Source organism: Arachis ipaensis, chromosome B9 (assembly GCF_059453495.1).
Source record: "Arachis ipaensis isolate K30076 ecotype BB chromosome B9, ASM5945349v1, whole genome shotgun sequence".
Taxonomy (NCBI): domain Eukaryota; kingdom Viridiplantae; phylum Streptophyta; class Magnoliopsida; order Fabales; family Fabaceae; genus Arachis; species Arachis ipaensis.
In genome coordinates, this window is record NC_142444.1 from 160,480,203 (window position 1) to 160,491,665 (window position 11,463).

The following is an 11,463-nucleotide window of genomic DNA, read 5'->3' on the forward strand; positions in this document are numbered from 1 at the left end:
TTTTCTTTCTATAAAGTTCAATTCTACTATCAATTTTAAGGTTTGACAATGAACAATTAATCAACCTTTTTTCTTGAAAATAGTATGCCTTAACCATTAAAATAAAGTTCAATTTTGATGACGTATAGAATTTTACGTAATCATTCAGTCAGATTTGACTGAATTATGTGTTTACATAAATTTTTAATTGGTAAATTTAAAAATTAATTATTTTTTATGATTTGATAATACATGATTAATTTTTGTATAGAATTATTTTATATTGATATGGTATAAAAATTAAATTTTTAAAAATATTTTAAAAGATGCTCGAAAGTATTAATTAAAAAAATTTACTCTCAAATTATATTATAAAAAAAAACTTAAAAATTATTAAAATTAATTATTTTTTATTATTAATCTAATTTTTTTAATTTAATAATTTAATAATATATTTTTAATTCACACTTTTAAATATTGATTACTAACTACTAACTAAAAATAATAAATTCTAGTGGTTGTCTAGTATTTTTCTATTATAAATATATCGTTTTCTTTACCAAATTATGAATATATTTATTATTTATTATTGACAAATCAATAAAGGTTAAACGGTGTCGTTTCTAATGCGCGCCCTCAAAAGCGCGGGAAAACTTTCCGCCTCTTCAATTAAGCTCAGGCACACTCAGATCCCCAAATAACCCACTCTGCAACCTCCAACCTAAAAATTCTGCAGAATCTTATTCTGATTCCAACAATACCCTAGTCCTGAGCAACATCAGCAAACACCATGGACATGGAAGGATTATCGCTAATCTGCGCCTCCCTAGGCACCGTCGAGGAGGATGACCAAGGCAACCGCATAGGCTACGTCAAGGGAGAATACTGCCTCGGTATTAATTTCACCCATTTCCCATTTTTGTTCTCTAAATTCAATTCGGTGAAGGTTTCTCGGTTCCTAATGGGTCAATTATCGGTACCGACTTTCCAGATAACCTGAAAGACTTGCTGAGGTTTCTGCGGCGCGACGACCCACAAACCCGTGAGGCGTTCAAGCAGGTGTGCAAATGGAACAAGGTTTCCAAGGATTTGATTCCGATCATTGAGTACTACCAGGAGGATCGAAATTTGCTTTTGAATGCAGGTTTAGCTTTGTTTTTACTTATTTGAATTTGAATGAATGATGCTGATTGTTGTGGGTTTGATTGATTTTTGGTTGTTGATGGCCTTTTCTATATATATTTATTTATTTATTTCAGTGAAGGTTTTGGTGTTCCTTACAATGCCAATAGAACCAGGTTCCACGGATATTCAGCAGCAGCTTGAGTATCTGTGGGGATTGAAGTCTGCACTGACGAGTAGTGATGTAGTTGCTGTGGTAGTGTCATTACTAGAAAGACCACTCGAGAATTTGGAACAGTAAGCTTTATATTGTAACTATTGTTGAAAATCATTAGAAGGGAAGGAATTGGGAACCTCTAGTTTGTGTTGGCATATCTCTTATTTATTTGTTCTGTTTTACAGTGATGCATTCACTGAGGATGATTGGAAATTGGTACAGCTACTGCTTACATTATTTAGAAATATCCTGGCTGTACAGGAAATCCCATTGCAACAGAGTTCAGCGGGATTTGCTACTGAGTTCTTATCAGTGAGAGATAAGTTTCTGGAACTGTTGTTCCGTGAAAATGTAATGGATATACTATTGGTTATATCTCAATATGTCGGTGGCTCCAGCATTTATCTCCAGCAGGATAACTTGCTTCTACTGGAAATTTTCCATTACATATTCTTCGGTCAGGATCCAGTGTTGATTGTTAAGACACATTTACATGGAGCAAAGGTTTTCCCTCTCAACTTAGCGCATCAAGTTACTAATTTACATTATTCTTTCTAGAATGTATTTCAACAATACAATGAACTAGTTTCTTTGGATACGTAATAATTTCATCTTGGTATCTGCTACCTCTCTAGCGGTTTTGTTTCTTATCTTTAAGTGTTATGTTTGGTCTTGTTTCTCAGGTGGAGGAAAACTCCCAAGCTTCTCTTAGCAGTCTCCAGTCCATTATGGAGGAGGAAAAGAAGAAAAAAAATATCTGTAGTCTCAACAATTTTAGTAGGCATTCTCAATTTAGTGGGACATTTTCAAGGCTTACCATGGTATTACATTTTGGCTCTTCTGTTTAGCTTTCATTATAGTAAACTTCAATGATACCAGTTTGCTCTTTTCGGTAGGATGGTTCTAAGGCAGTACTTAAAGGAAATCCTAATTCTTCTCTTAATGTAACGCTTAAATCAAAAAACATCACGCGAGCACATGCCAAAAAAATTGCATGGGACCATCCAAGGTTTCCTCCAACAAAGGATAAGATATTGGAGTTGCTTCAAGCATTTATTAATCAGTTCCTTTCTGGGGGATACAATGGTATAACTTTTACGATTTTCTTATTTTTATGTTTAGTTACAAGTATATTATTCTGTAGTTTTTCAATTGCAAACCAGAAAGTAAGAAAGTAATCGCATTGTAAGTTTAACCCGTGCCAGTTTTGATGCGGTCTATTCGTGAGGATATTGAAAAGGAGCATCCTGCAATTCAAAAAAGTGACGTTGTTGTTTTCTTTCAAGTGGCTGAATTTGTCACTTCATTTCAGTTTCACAAGTATTCAGCTTCTAAGGTGAGAATAGTTAGTTGAGATCTCATATCTCTTGGCACATTTTCTCCCTTCCTCTATTAATGCTAGAGATGTTAAATCCATATTTCATGATATTCATGGTTCTAACCAGGAATGACTTCTGATTCATCTGAACTTTGGAACTTGATGTAGATTCTCCACACATAAGTTCCTGACATTTTTACTCAAGTATGCAACTGTATTGATTTCATTTAGCTGAATATAGAAATAACTCTTTATTCACCTGATGAATGATAAATTTATAACAGAAGAATTTTGGCTGAATGATTGGAAACCAATAAAATACCATTACAATTATAAAGTAAACTGCAACATCATTTGTGCTTATGTGGTGTGAGCCTATGAAGATCACTTCTGCCTTGATTTATAATAGTACTACCTTTCCTTTGTGAAAGGATATGATCACAAACTTTGGGTTTAAATAATAGGCCCTTATTACTTTGATATCTATTTTGGGTTGGTTCTTTGAATTATTTTAATATGTTTTTCATACATGTTGTCTCTTCTTTAATAGAGTAAGGAGGGAGGGGATACATTTGAGACATTGGGCGACAAAGGTGTTTATTCCTCAGATTTCAACGGTCAAATATGTGGTCCAATTGCAGCATCCTTGAATGAGTCAATGTTTCAATTAGTGATCTCAAAGTGGCGCCAAGCCTATGAAGGTTTGAAGGAAACAAATGACTACAAGTTCCTATCTGCAGCTGGTTCACTTTTGAAAAACATGGTAATGTTCGCTGCAAAATTCTAATATTTTAAGCTATTTACTTTTGATTTCAAAGATGTATGTACCCTTACACAGTGATGTGGAAATTGAGAACTTTTGGCATTTCCTTCTTTTACATCTGTACTCTTATTTTAAATTATGATGCCTAGGTTATGATAAATATACCTCAGATTCTTCACTTTTGCAAACACTGTTGCGTGGAAATTACCATCTCATTTCAACTCCGTTTTCTTCACATTCCTCATTTCAGTCAAAATCTTGTCCTTTTCTCAAGTCCATAATCATTGTCTTACTCTTATACTAAGGATACATATTTAGGAAAACCCTGTCAATTGGGGAATAGTAGCAAGAACTTCACCTTTGCTCATAATCTCACTATAGGCTGCCTAATTATCATTTCTTGATTTTGCAGATTCGCATGCTTGATTTAGTACTTAAATTATTTCCAGAAGACTCCAAGGAGCCACAAACAGCTCGCATCCTTCTTTACAAGTTATTTTATGATCAGACTGAGGAAGGGATGACTCAGTTCCTCTTGAATTTGATAAAAACTTTTGACAACCACAAACAACCCAAAAGGTTTAACCTCTTAATCTAAAAAGGGAAAACTCACGTCTAACATACAAATGGGATTGCAATTTTTCATGTGTTAAATTCATACTTTGGCAGCATTCAGGTGTAGAATAATTATCTATCCGAAGTACTTTTCTTGATCCTTTACAATGTGTACTAGTTAATATTCTATATATCTATTTGTAGAAGTTGTGGGGTAATGCTCTATGCTGCTAGGCTGTAGTATGATTGCAATCAGAAGGGTGTTTATTTATAATCCAAACATTTTCTCCTTTTTTAGTCAACTCAACTAATTGATACTGTTCAATTTCAATCTGTTATGTGTACAACCAAAGGTATCCAACTATGGTCATGACTAATGATAATAGTGATTTTAATGCATATTTTGTATCTATGTTTGTGTATCATTTTTTGTTGTTGCAGTTCTTACTATCGTTGTTTCTTGTCAGTGATCTTGCAGATCTGGTGGAAATCATTCACAAGGTTGTAAAGCTAATGGATAATCTCCAATCTCGGGGAGCATTGAGGGTAAGCTGAGATTATTTATATATTTGTTTCGAACTGTTGAGTGTTGATTAAAATCTGACTTAAGTGTGTTTTCAAGCTAGCAACCAAAAATTTAGATCATTACAAACATTTAAAAATTGAAATGTGTACATAATTAATCAGGCCAAAATTTAACAATCATATAGATTACTCTAAAAGTGGGTACTTTAATTTACTGAATGAAAAGTGATATCCATAAAGTCAAATACCGTACAAGTCAAATTCTCCACTATCATTTGTGTTTTCATCTTGCTTATTATCTGATAATTTTGCAACTCTTAATCCTTTTCTTTATTTTGTACGTTACTAATTCAAGGTGTCTAAAAAATCAAAGAAAATAAGAAAGAAGAAACTTCCTGAAGTAATAGAATCCGCAGACAAACAAATTGAAGAGCATTCTAGCATTCAAAATGAGGATGGCATCTGTATTGGTAATGAATCAGCTGAAAGTCAGCCACTGCAAAAGGACAACCCATCAAATGCAAATCCCCCTGGTGAAGAAGGCATTGTTGTCCCTGATGATAGTGAACATGAAAATGTTGTTGAGGAGTTTGGGAACTTGGATAGTCTGGAGCCAACAGAAAACAAGAATCCCAAGCATGCTAATGAGGACGAGTTGGATGAAAACGTTGATTCTTCTGACGAAGAGCAATTAAATACAATTTGTGAAGTCGATTTCAAGGTCTCAACACTGGTCTCTACTTTTGCAAATCACAATATTATTCAGAAATTATGCTGGCTGCTGAAGTTTTATAAGAGCAATTCTCTTGCGACAAATCATTACATAATAAGCATGTTGCGAAGAATTAGCGATGACCTTGAACTCCATGCAACGTTCTACCAGGTTTAAGTCCAAAAGGCATTCCAGCTTCAATGATATTTAGTTGTTTATGAATGTGGATAACGTTTGTTAATATACTATTGCAGTTGTCGCTGCTCACAACTTTTTATGACATCCTGGTTGAACAAAAATCATGCCCCTGCAATGAATATGCAGATATAGTTGCTTTCCTGAATAGTTTGGTGAGAAAAATGCTAAAGAAAATGAAAAAGCAACCACTACTGTTTGTTGAAATCCTTTTTTGGAAGACCCGACGGGAATGCCACTACATCAATGCTGAATACTTACTGGATGAGCTTGGTCATTTGAGGAAAGAAAGTAGGAACTGGGGTAGTACTCAAGGAGATGGAGAAGTTGGTTCATCCGCTGCAAAAGTATGGACTCGTAGAAGTATAGCTGATGCACTTGGTGACGATGAAGCTGATGTTCTGATCACTCATGAGTTCGGATATCAAAAGTAGGATAAAATTCCCAAGCTCTGCTTTTGACAAGCTTTAGTTAGATTGAGATAACCAATTTTAGAATGTACCAATTATTATTGACTTAGATTTCACTGAAGATAAGTTTCTTTAATTTTCAATTTGTTTTATTTATTTCATAATCTGCTCCTTTTCTTCTTTTTTCTCCAGCAACGAAGAAATGCTTGACGATGTTATTGAAGGCTTTGTTTCTACCTTTGGCAGTAAGGATGGCAAGGATGATAATAGGTGCATTTACAACTCATCATCATAGTTGATCTGTGATTATGAGATTTCCTTGTTTCTAATACTTTGTTTATTGGGCCAAAACAGTGAGGGGAAAATGTTGGAAGATGAATCTCAAATAGCTCCAAGGAGAAAGAAAAAACTTATTCTTGATGGTGAATTGGAAGAACAAATCAAAGAGCTCTTTCAGAAGTAGGTTTAAACCTATCAAATTCTATTGTCTAAACTTTGAAGCATGCTTCAAATTACGCCTTGTCTATAGGCAATTTAGCCTTTTTCATATGGCACCACTGCCTCAAACATACTTCAAGGAGTTAGCATGATAAATTGTTTTCATAGCTTTCAAAAATTTGTTTCTCTTGCCTATAGTGTTGGTCTTCATTGCCATTGCTGACTTTAACTTGCTACTGATATTTTAGATTTAAAGATGATCCACAATGCAGTTGTCGTATTGCCGAAGCGCTAGATCAACATGGAAAAATCTCAGCGGCTCAAATTTTCAATAAGTTGAAAAAATTAGGACTAAAAGTTAGGCCTAAGAAAAAGATGCGCAATTCTGATGAACCCTCTTCAACTAGGCCTAATGTGTGAGTGTATTTTTTAACTCCTGCTTTGGATTTTTCCCTTGAAATTCAATTTAGCTGGATATGTAAAAATATTTTTCTCATCCATTCCTAGTTCAAGAAATATTTTTATTTTCAACTTTTTTCTTTTGAATTTTTTTTCAACTATATTTTACAGCCAGAAAAGAAAAAGAGTCCATGCTTTTAGTGAAGATCAAGAAGCTCAAATCAGAGTTTTATATGAACAGTGAGTGCACTTGGTTGCTTGTTGGAAGATTACATTTGAACTATACTATCTCTGTTTTTTATTTTGCTCATGGGATTTGGACTTTCTTATTGTTGCAGATTTAAAGATCACAGAAGATGTAGTTTCATGATAGCCAATTCACTGGATTTGGCTGGTAAATTCACACCTGCTCAAGTCTCTCGAAAACTTAAGCAGCTTGGCTTGTCTTTTCCTCAGAAGAAGAGCTCTGGAGGAGAAATGCTTGAAAATGGTGCAGATCTTGTGGATGGTTCAAAAGATAGAATGGAGGAATCTGATGATGAGAAATTGATATCATTGATCCCAAGGTAATGTGCTGATCTTCTTTCTGTACATCGTTGGTATAATAATGCTATATAGTTGCAATATTGTATTCACCAACTGTCATGCGGAACATCCAAGCATTCTGTATATACAGTTTTAGCACAAAATTTTCTCAAGGTTTGTGCGTAGTATTAAATATATGCTTAAGCTCAACTACAGCACTTTGTCAAATACAACTTTGTTGTGCTGCCCTGCTGAATGAGTCTCTTCTATCTTCAATTTCTAACTATTTATTTAATTCTAGGAAAAAAATGAAGAATGTCAAAGTATCAATTGAGCAACTACATGAACAGACTAGCAAGGATAGTTTGTCAAAAGATGATTCTGATGATGAAATGCTCAGCTCTGTTCGAAAGTAAATGTTTTTTTTTGCTTAACTTTTATTTGGATGGGGAGTTTACTGATCATTGATAAATGATAGAAGCTTACATGTTAGTATCAGATATCTAGTTTTAGCTGTTCATTCTTCTGGGACATGCCTCTATGTGCTCTGACTTGAAAATAGGATTGGCTTGTCTTGCATGTCTAAAGCTTATTCTGTTCTGAATTAATGACTTTTTGTTTAGGAAAAAAATGAAGATTGGCCAGGAATCAAATGTTGAGTTTCAAGAAAATACCAGTGAAGATACATTGTCAAGAGACGATCCTGATAATGAAATGCTCAGCAATTTTCTCAAGTATCTCTCTCTCTCTCTCCCCCCCCCCCCCCCAAAACAAAAAAAACATGGGAATAGGGAATTAAAGTAATCATGTGCTGCTGCCTATGTTCACTCTTTTCTTCATTGGGCCATAATAATATTGCTCAGAATGTACCTTTTCTTGTCAATGTTTATATGGATGATTGATGCATCTGATACATTTAGCTTTCTGGAGTTGCACCATGGTTGATTGGTGCACCTGCCATGTTTGAATCATCTTTAATTGATAGTTTACATATATTCCTTACTCTTATTTATCAATCTCAAACTGTAGCTTTGATGTAAATAGTAACTCTTAAAAAGTGGCAAAGCCTTTATGAACTTGTGTTCAATGGACACGATCGTTTTTTGGGTTGACATCCAAGGTAGGATTTCCTTCTAAGATCGAAAATGCATATTCAATGACTCTAATCACTTGTGATTTGATTTGGGTTTCATGAGTGAACAGAACCATGTATTTCAACTTGCATTTCGGATTTGTTTTTCCTTGTAATTTCTTCTTTTACATTTGTTAAATTTCTGATGTAGGAAAAATAGAAGATCCCTGCTTGCATCAAAGCACGATGACCTTGAATCTATCCAAATTGAGGAGACAATGGACAGCGATTCTTCTCATGGCGGCTGTAAAGATCTTTCGGAAAGGTATGTCATCTAACTATTTATTTAATTCTAGGAAAAAAATGAAGAATGTCAAAGTATCAATTGAGCAACTACATGAACAGACTAGCAAGGATAGTTTGTCAAAAGATGATTCTGATGATGAAATGCTCAGCTCTGTTCGAAAGTAAATGTTTTTTTTTGCTTAACTTTTATTTGGATGGGGAGTTTACTGATCATTGATAAATGATAGAAGCATACATGTTAGTATCAGATATCTAGTTTTAGCTGTTCATTCTTCTGGGACATGCCTCTATGTGCTCTGACTTGAAAATAGGATTGGTTTGTCTTGCATGTCTAAAGCTTATTCTGTTCTGAATTAATGACTTTTTGTTTAGGAAAAAAATGAAGATTGGCCAGGAATCAAATGTTGAGTTTCAAGAAAATACCAGTGAAGATACATTGTCAAGAGACGATCTTGATAATGAAATGCTCAGCAATTTTCTCAAGTATCTCTCTCTCTCTCTCTCTCTCTCTCTCTCTCTCTCTCTCTCTCTCTCTCCAAAAAAACATGGGAATAGGGAATTAAAGTAATCATGTGCTGCTGCCTATGTTCACTCTTTTCTTCATTGGGCCATAATAATATTGCTCAGAATTTACCTTTTCTTGTCAATGTTTATATGGATGATTGATGCATCTGATACATTTAGCTTTCTGGAGTTGCACCATGGTTGATTGGTGCACCTGCCATGTTTGAATCATCTTCTTTAATTGATAGTTTACATATATTCCTTACTCTTATTTATCAATCTCAAACTGTAGCTTTGATGTAAATAGTAACTCTTAAAAAGTGGCAAAGCCTTTCTGAACTTGTGTTCAATGGACACGATCGGTTTTTGGGTTGACATCCAAGGTAGGATTTCCTTCTAAGATCGAAAAATGCATATTCAATGACTCTAATCACTTGTGATTTGATTTGGGTTTCATGAGTGAACAGAACCATGTATTTCAACTTGCATTTCGGATTTGTTTTTCCTTGTAATTTCTTCTTTTACATTTGTTAAATTTCTGATGTAGGAAAAATAGAAGATCCCTGCTTGCATCAAAGCACGATGACCTTGAATCTATCCAAATTGAGGAGAGAACAATGGACAGCGATTCTTCTCATGGCGGCTGTAAAGATCTTTCGGAAAGGTATGTCATCTAAGTGCAATATTATTTGTTAATTTAGAAATTGCATACTGTTATCAGTTTTGATTATTTAGGCTGACCATGAGTTTGTTAGTAAAGGTTCATAGATATTTTGTCTACTTAGCATTTCTTGTTCGCTTTTACTGAAACAAAACTTATTTCCTATTCATCAGTTTGCCTGGCTGCTACAGTAGTATTAGTATTACTGGTTGTGTTTAATTGTAATGGGATAAGGTAGGTTGAGTTCGAATTGAAGATGAATAAGGTTGATGTGATATATTCATTCATTATATTCACAGATGACATAATTCTATATCGAGTTTAGCTAAGATGTACTAAGGGTACAAGTTAAGGTTATCAATTAGGAAAATTTATATTAAAAAAATAAAAAATTTAAATTTTCAATGCATTTATTATTTATTTATTAAAGTAAAAGTTTAAAAATTTATGCTAATAGTAGTCTTACTTGTGCCTTTAGAACACAAATTAGATAAATCCTAATCATTCTACATTATCTATAGCAAATGTAAAATTAACATTATGCATAGGCAGTTTGTGAGAAATTTTATAGGTTAAACTGATTTAGTGGTTGAATTGAATGGAATTGGCAGTGGAGAGCGGGTAGATTTAATGAACTCGGACAAAGTAGAATATCATCAAGTGGATCCTGAATTGGTGGATTCGGAGGATGAAGTTGTTGTTGGTGCACCTCCTGATAATACTGTATCCAGAAGGAAGCTGAGAATGGTGATTGATCATGAGGACGACGACTAAGGACAATCACTGCTTCTTGCAGGTTAATTAATGTATATAATATTATTATTAATGAAAGGCCATTTTATTGCTCATATGTATTTAGACATGCGTGATTAGCTCGAGCAGCGGAAAGCATCTTGAAGTTCTTAGGAAAGTAGTTTGTTTTATTTATGGTAAAGTACATTAGTACAGTAGAATATACGGTAGATCAGGCAATCTTTCTTAACTGAAATATGTATTGGGAAACTGAGACTTGCTGCATGCCATTATGTGCTTTGTTTTAGTTTACATTCAACCCAATCAATTTGACAATTTGTATTGTTGGCTCCCACGTTCACCCAGAAGCAATTTTAATTTTAAACATTAAAGCTTAGTTTTGTAAAATTTTTTAAAGAGGAGAAAAAAAACCATCTCATTTTATATTTGGTAAACTAAAAGTTTATGTGCTTATACTTGTAGTTTTTAAAAACTAGGAATATTTTTCAAAGTTGATTTGTGTTTATTAAAATTAAAAAGTCTAATATAACCTTATATAATAATAGAGATTAAGTATGATTTTAGTCTCTATGGTTTAGGCTGAATTTTCTTTTATTTCAACCTTTTTTTCATACAAAATCATTCCTAAGGTTCAACGTAATTTTAAAATTGTCCTTTCAAATAAATTAATTTTTAAAATCTACGGTTTATATTTTTTAAAAATATATTTACTTAAAAAAATTCACATAATAAATAAATAATTTTTTTTATATTATTACATCTAAACATAATTGTTAAATATTTTTATTTAAGATATTCAAATATAAAATTATTTTTATTTTTGAAAATACATTTTAGAAAAAGATTACCTAAAAAATTTTTTTTTGTAGAAATTTACCTAAACAAATTAAAAAATATACAGATTAAATAGATTAAAAAATAAATTTAAAATATTATAACAAAAATATAAATTAAATAAAAATTTTTTGTATATTGTTTGAAAATCTAAACTAGTATACTATAATAGGTT

The 11,463-nt window shown here is 33.1% G+C and overlaps 1 protein-coding gene across 1 annotated transcript; it reads left to right on the top strand.

The window, feature by feature from the left end:
- Positions 1–595: 595 nt before the first annotated feature.
- Positions 596–10,718, top strand: ATIM (timeless family protein). The gene is made up of 23 exons (XM_088500581.1): positions 596–872; positions 971–1,123; positions 1,239–1,398; positions 1,504–1,822; positions 2,002–2,139; positions 2,215–2,404; positions 2,524–2,654; positions 3,187–3,399; positions 3,812–3,978; positions 4,422–4,500; positions 4,835–5,362; positions 5,446–5,816; positions 5,989–6,066; positions 6,151–6,255; positions 6,483–6,650; positions 6,805–6,873; positions 6,972–7,199; positions 7,460–7,570; positions 7,782–7,892; positions 8,442–8,555; positions 8,909–9,019; positions 9,588–9,704; positions 10,313–10,718. Exons 1-23 carry the CDS (start codon positions 770–772, stop codon positions 10,473–10,475), a joined length of 3,927 nt encoding a protein of 1,308 aa, XP_088356707.1. The 5' UTR covers positions 596–769; the 3' UTR covers positions 10,476–10,718.
- Positions 10,719–11,463: the final 745 nt, after the last annotated feature.

What these genes read in the sequence shown, in the direction of transcription:
- ATIM (XM_088500581.1), top strand. Translation starts at nt 770, where the DNA reads ATGGACATGGAAGGATTATCGCTAATCTGCGCCTCCCTAGGCACCGTC. An exon ending in TCCATGCAACGTTCTACCAG is followed by an intron (nt 5,363 to 5,445) that starts GTTTAAGTCCAA and finishes ATACTATTGCAG; the next exon opens with TTGTCGCTGCTCACAACTTT. An exon ending in ATCAGAGTTTTATATGAACA is followed by an intron (nt 6,874 to 6,971) that starts GTGAGTGCACTT and finishes TTATTGTTGCAG; the next exon opens with ATTTAAAGATCACAGAAGAT.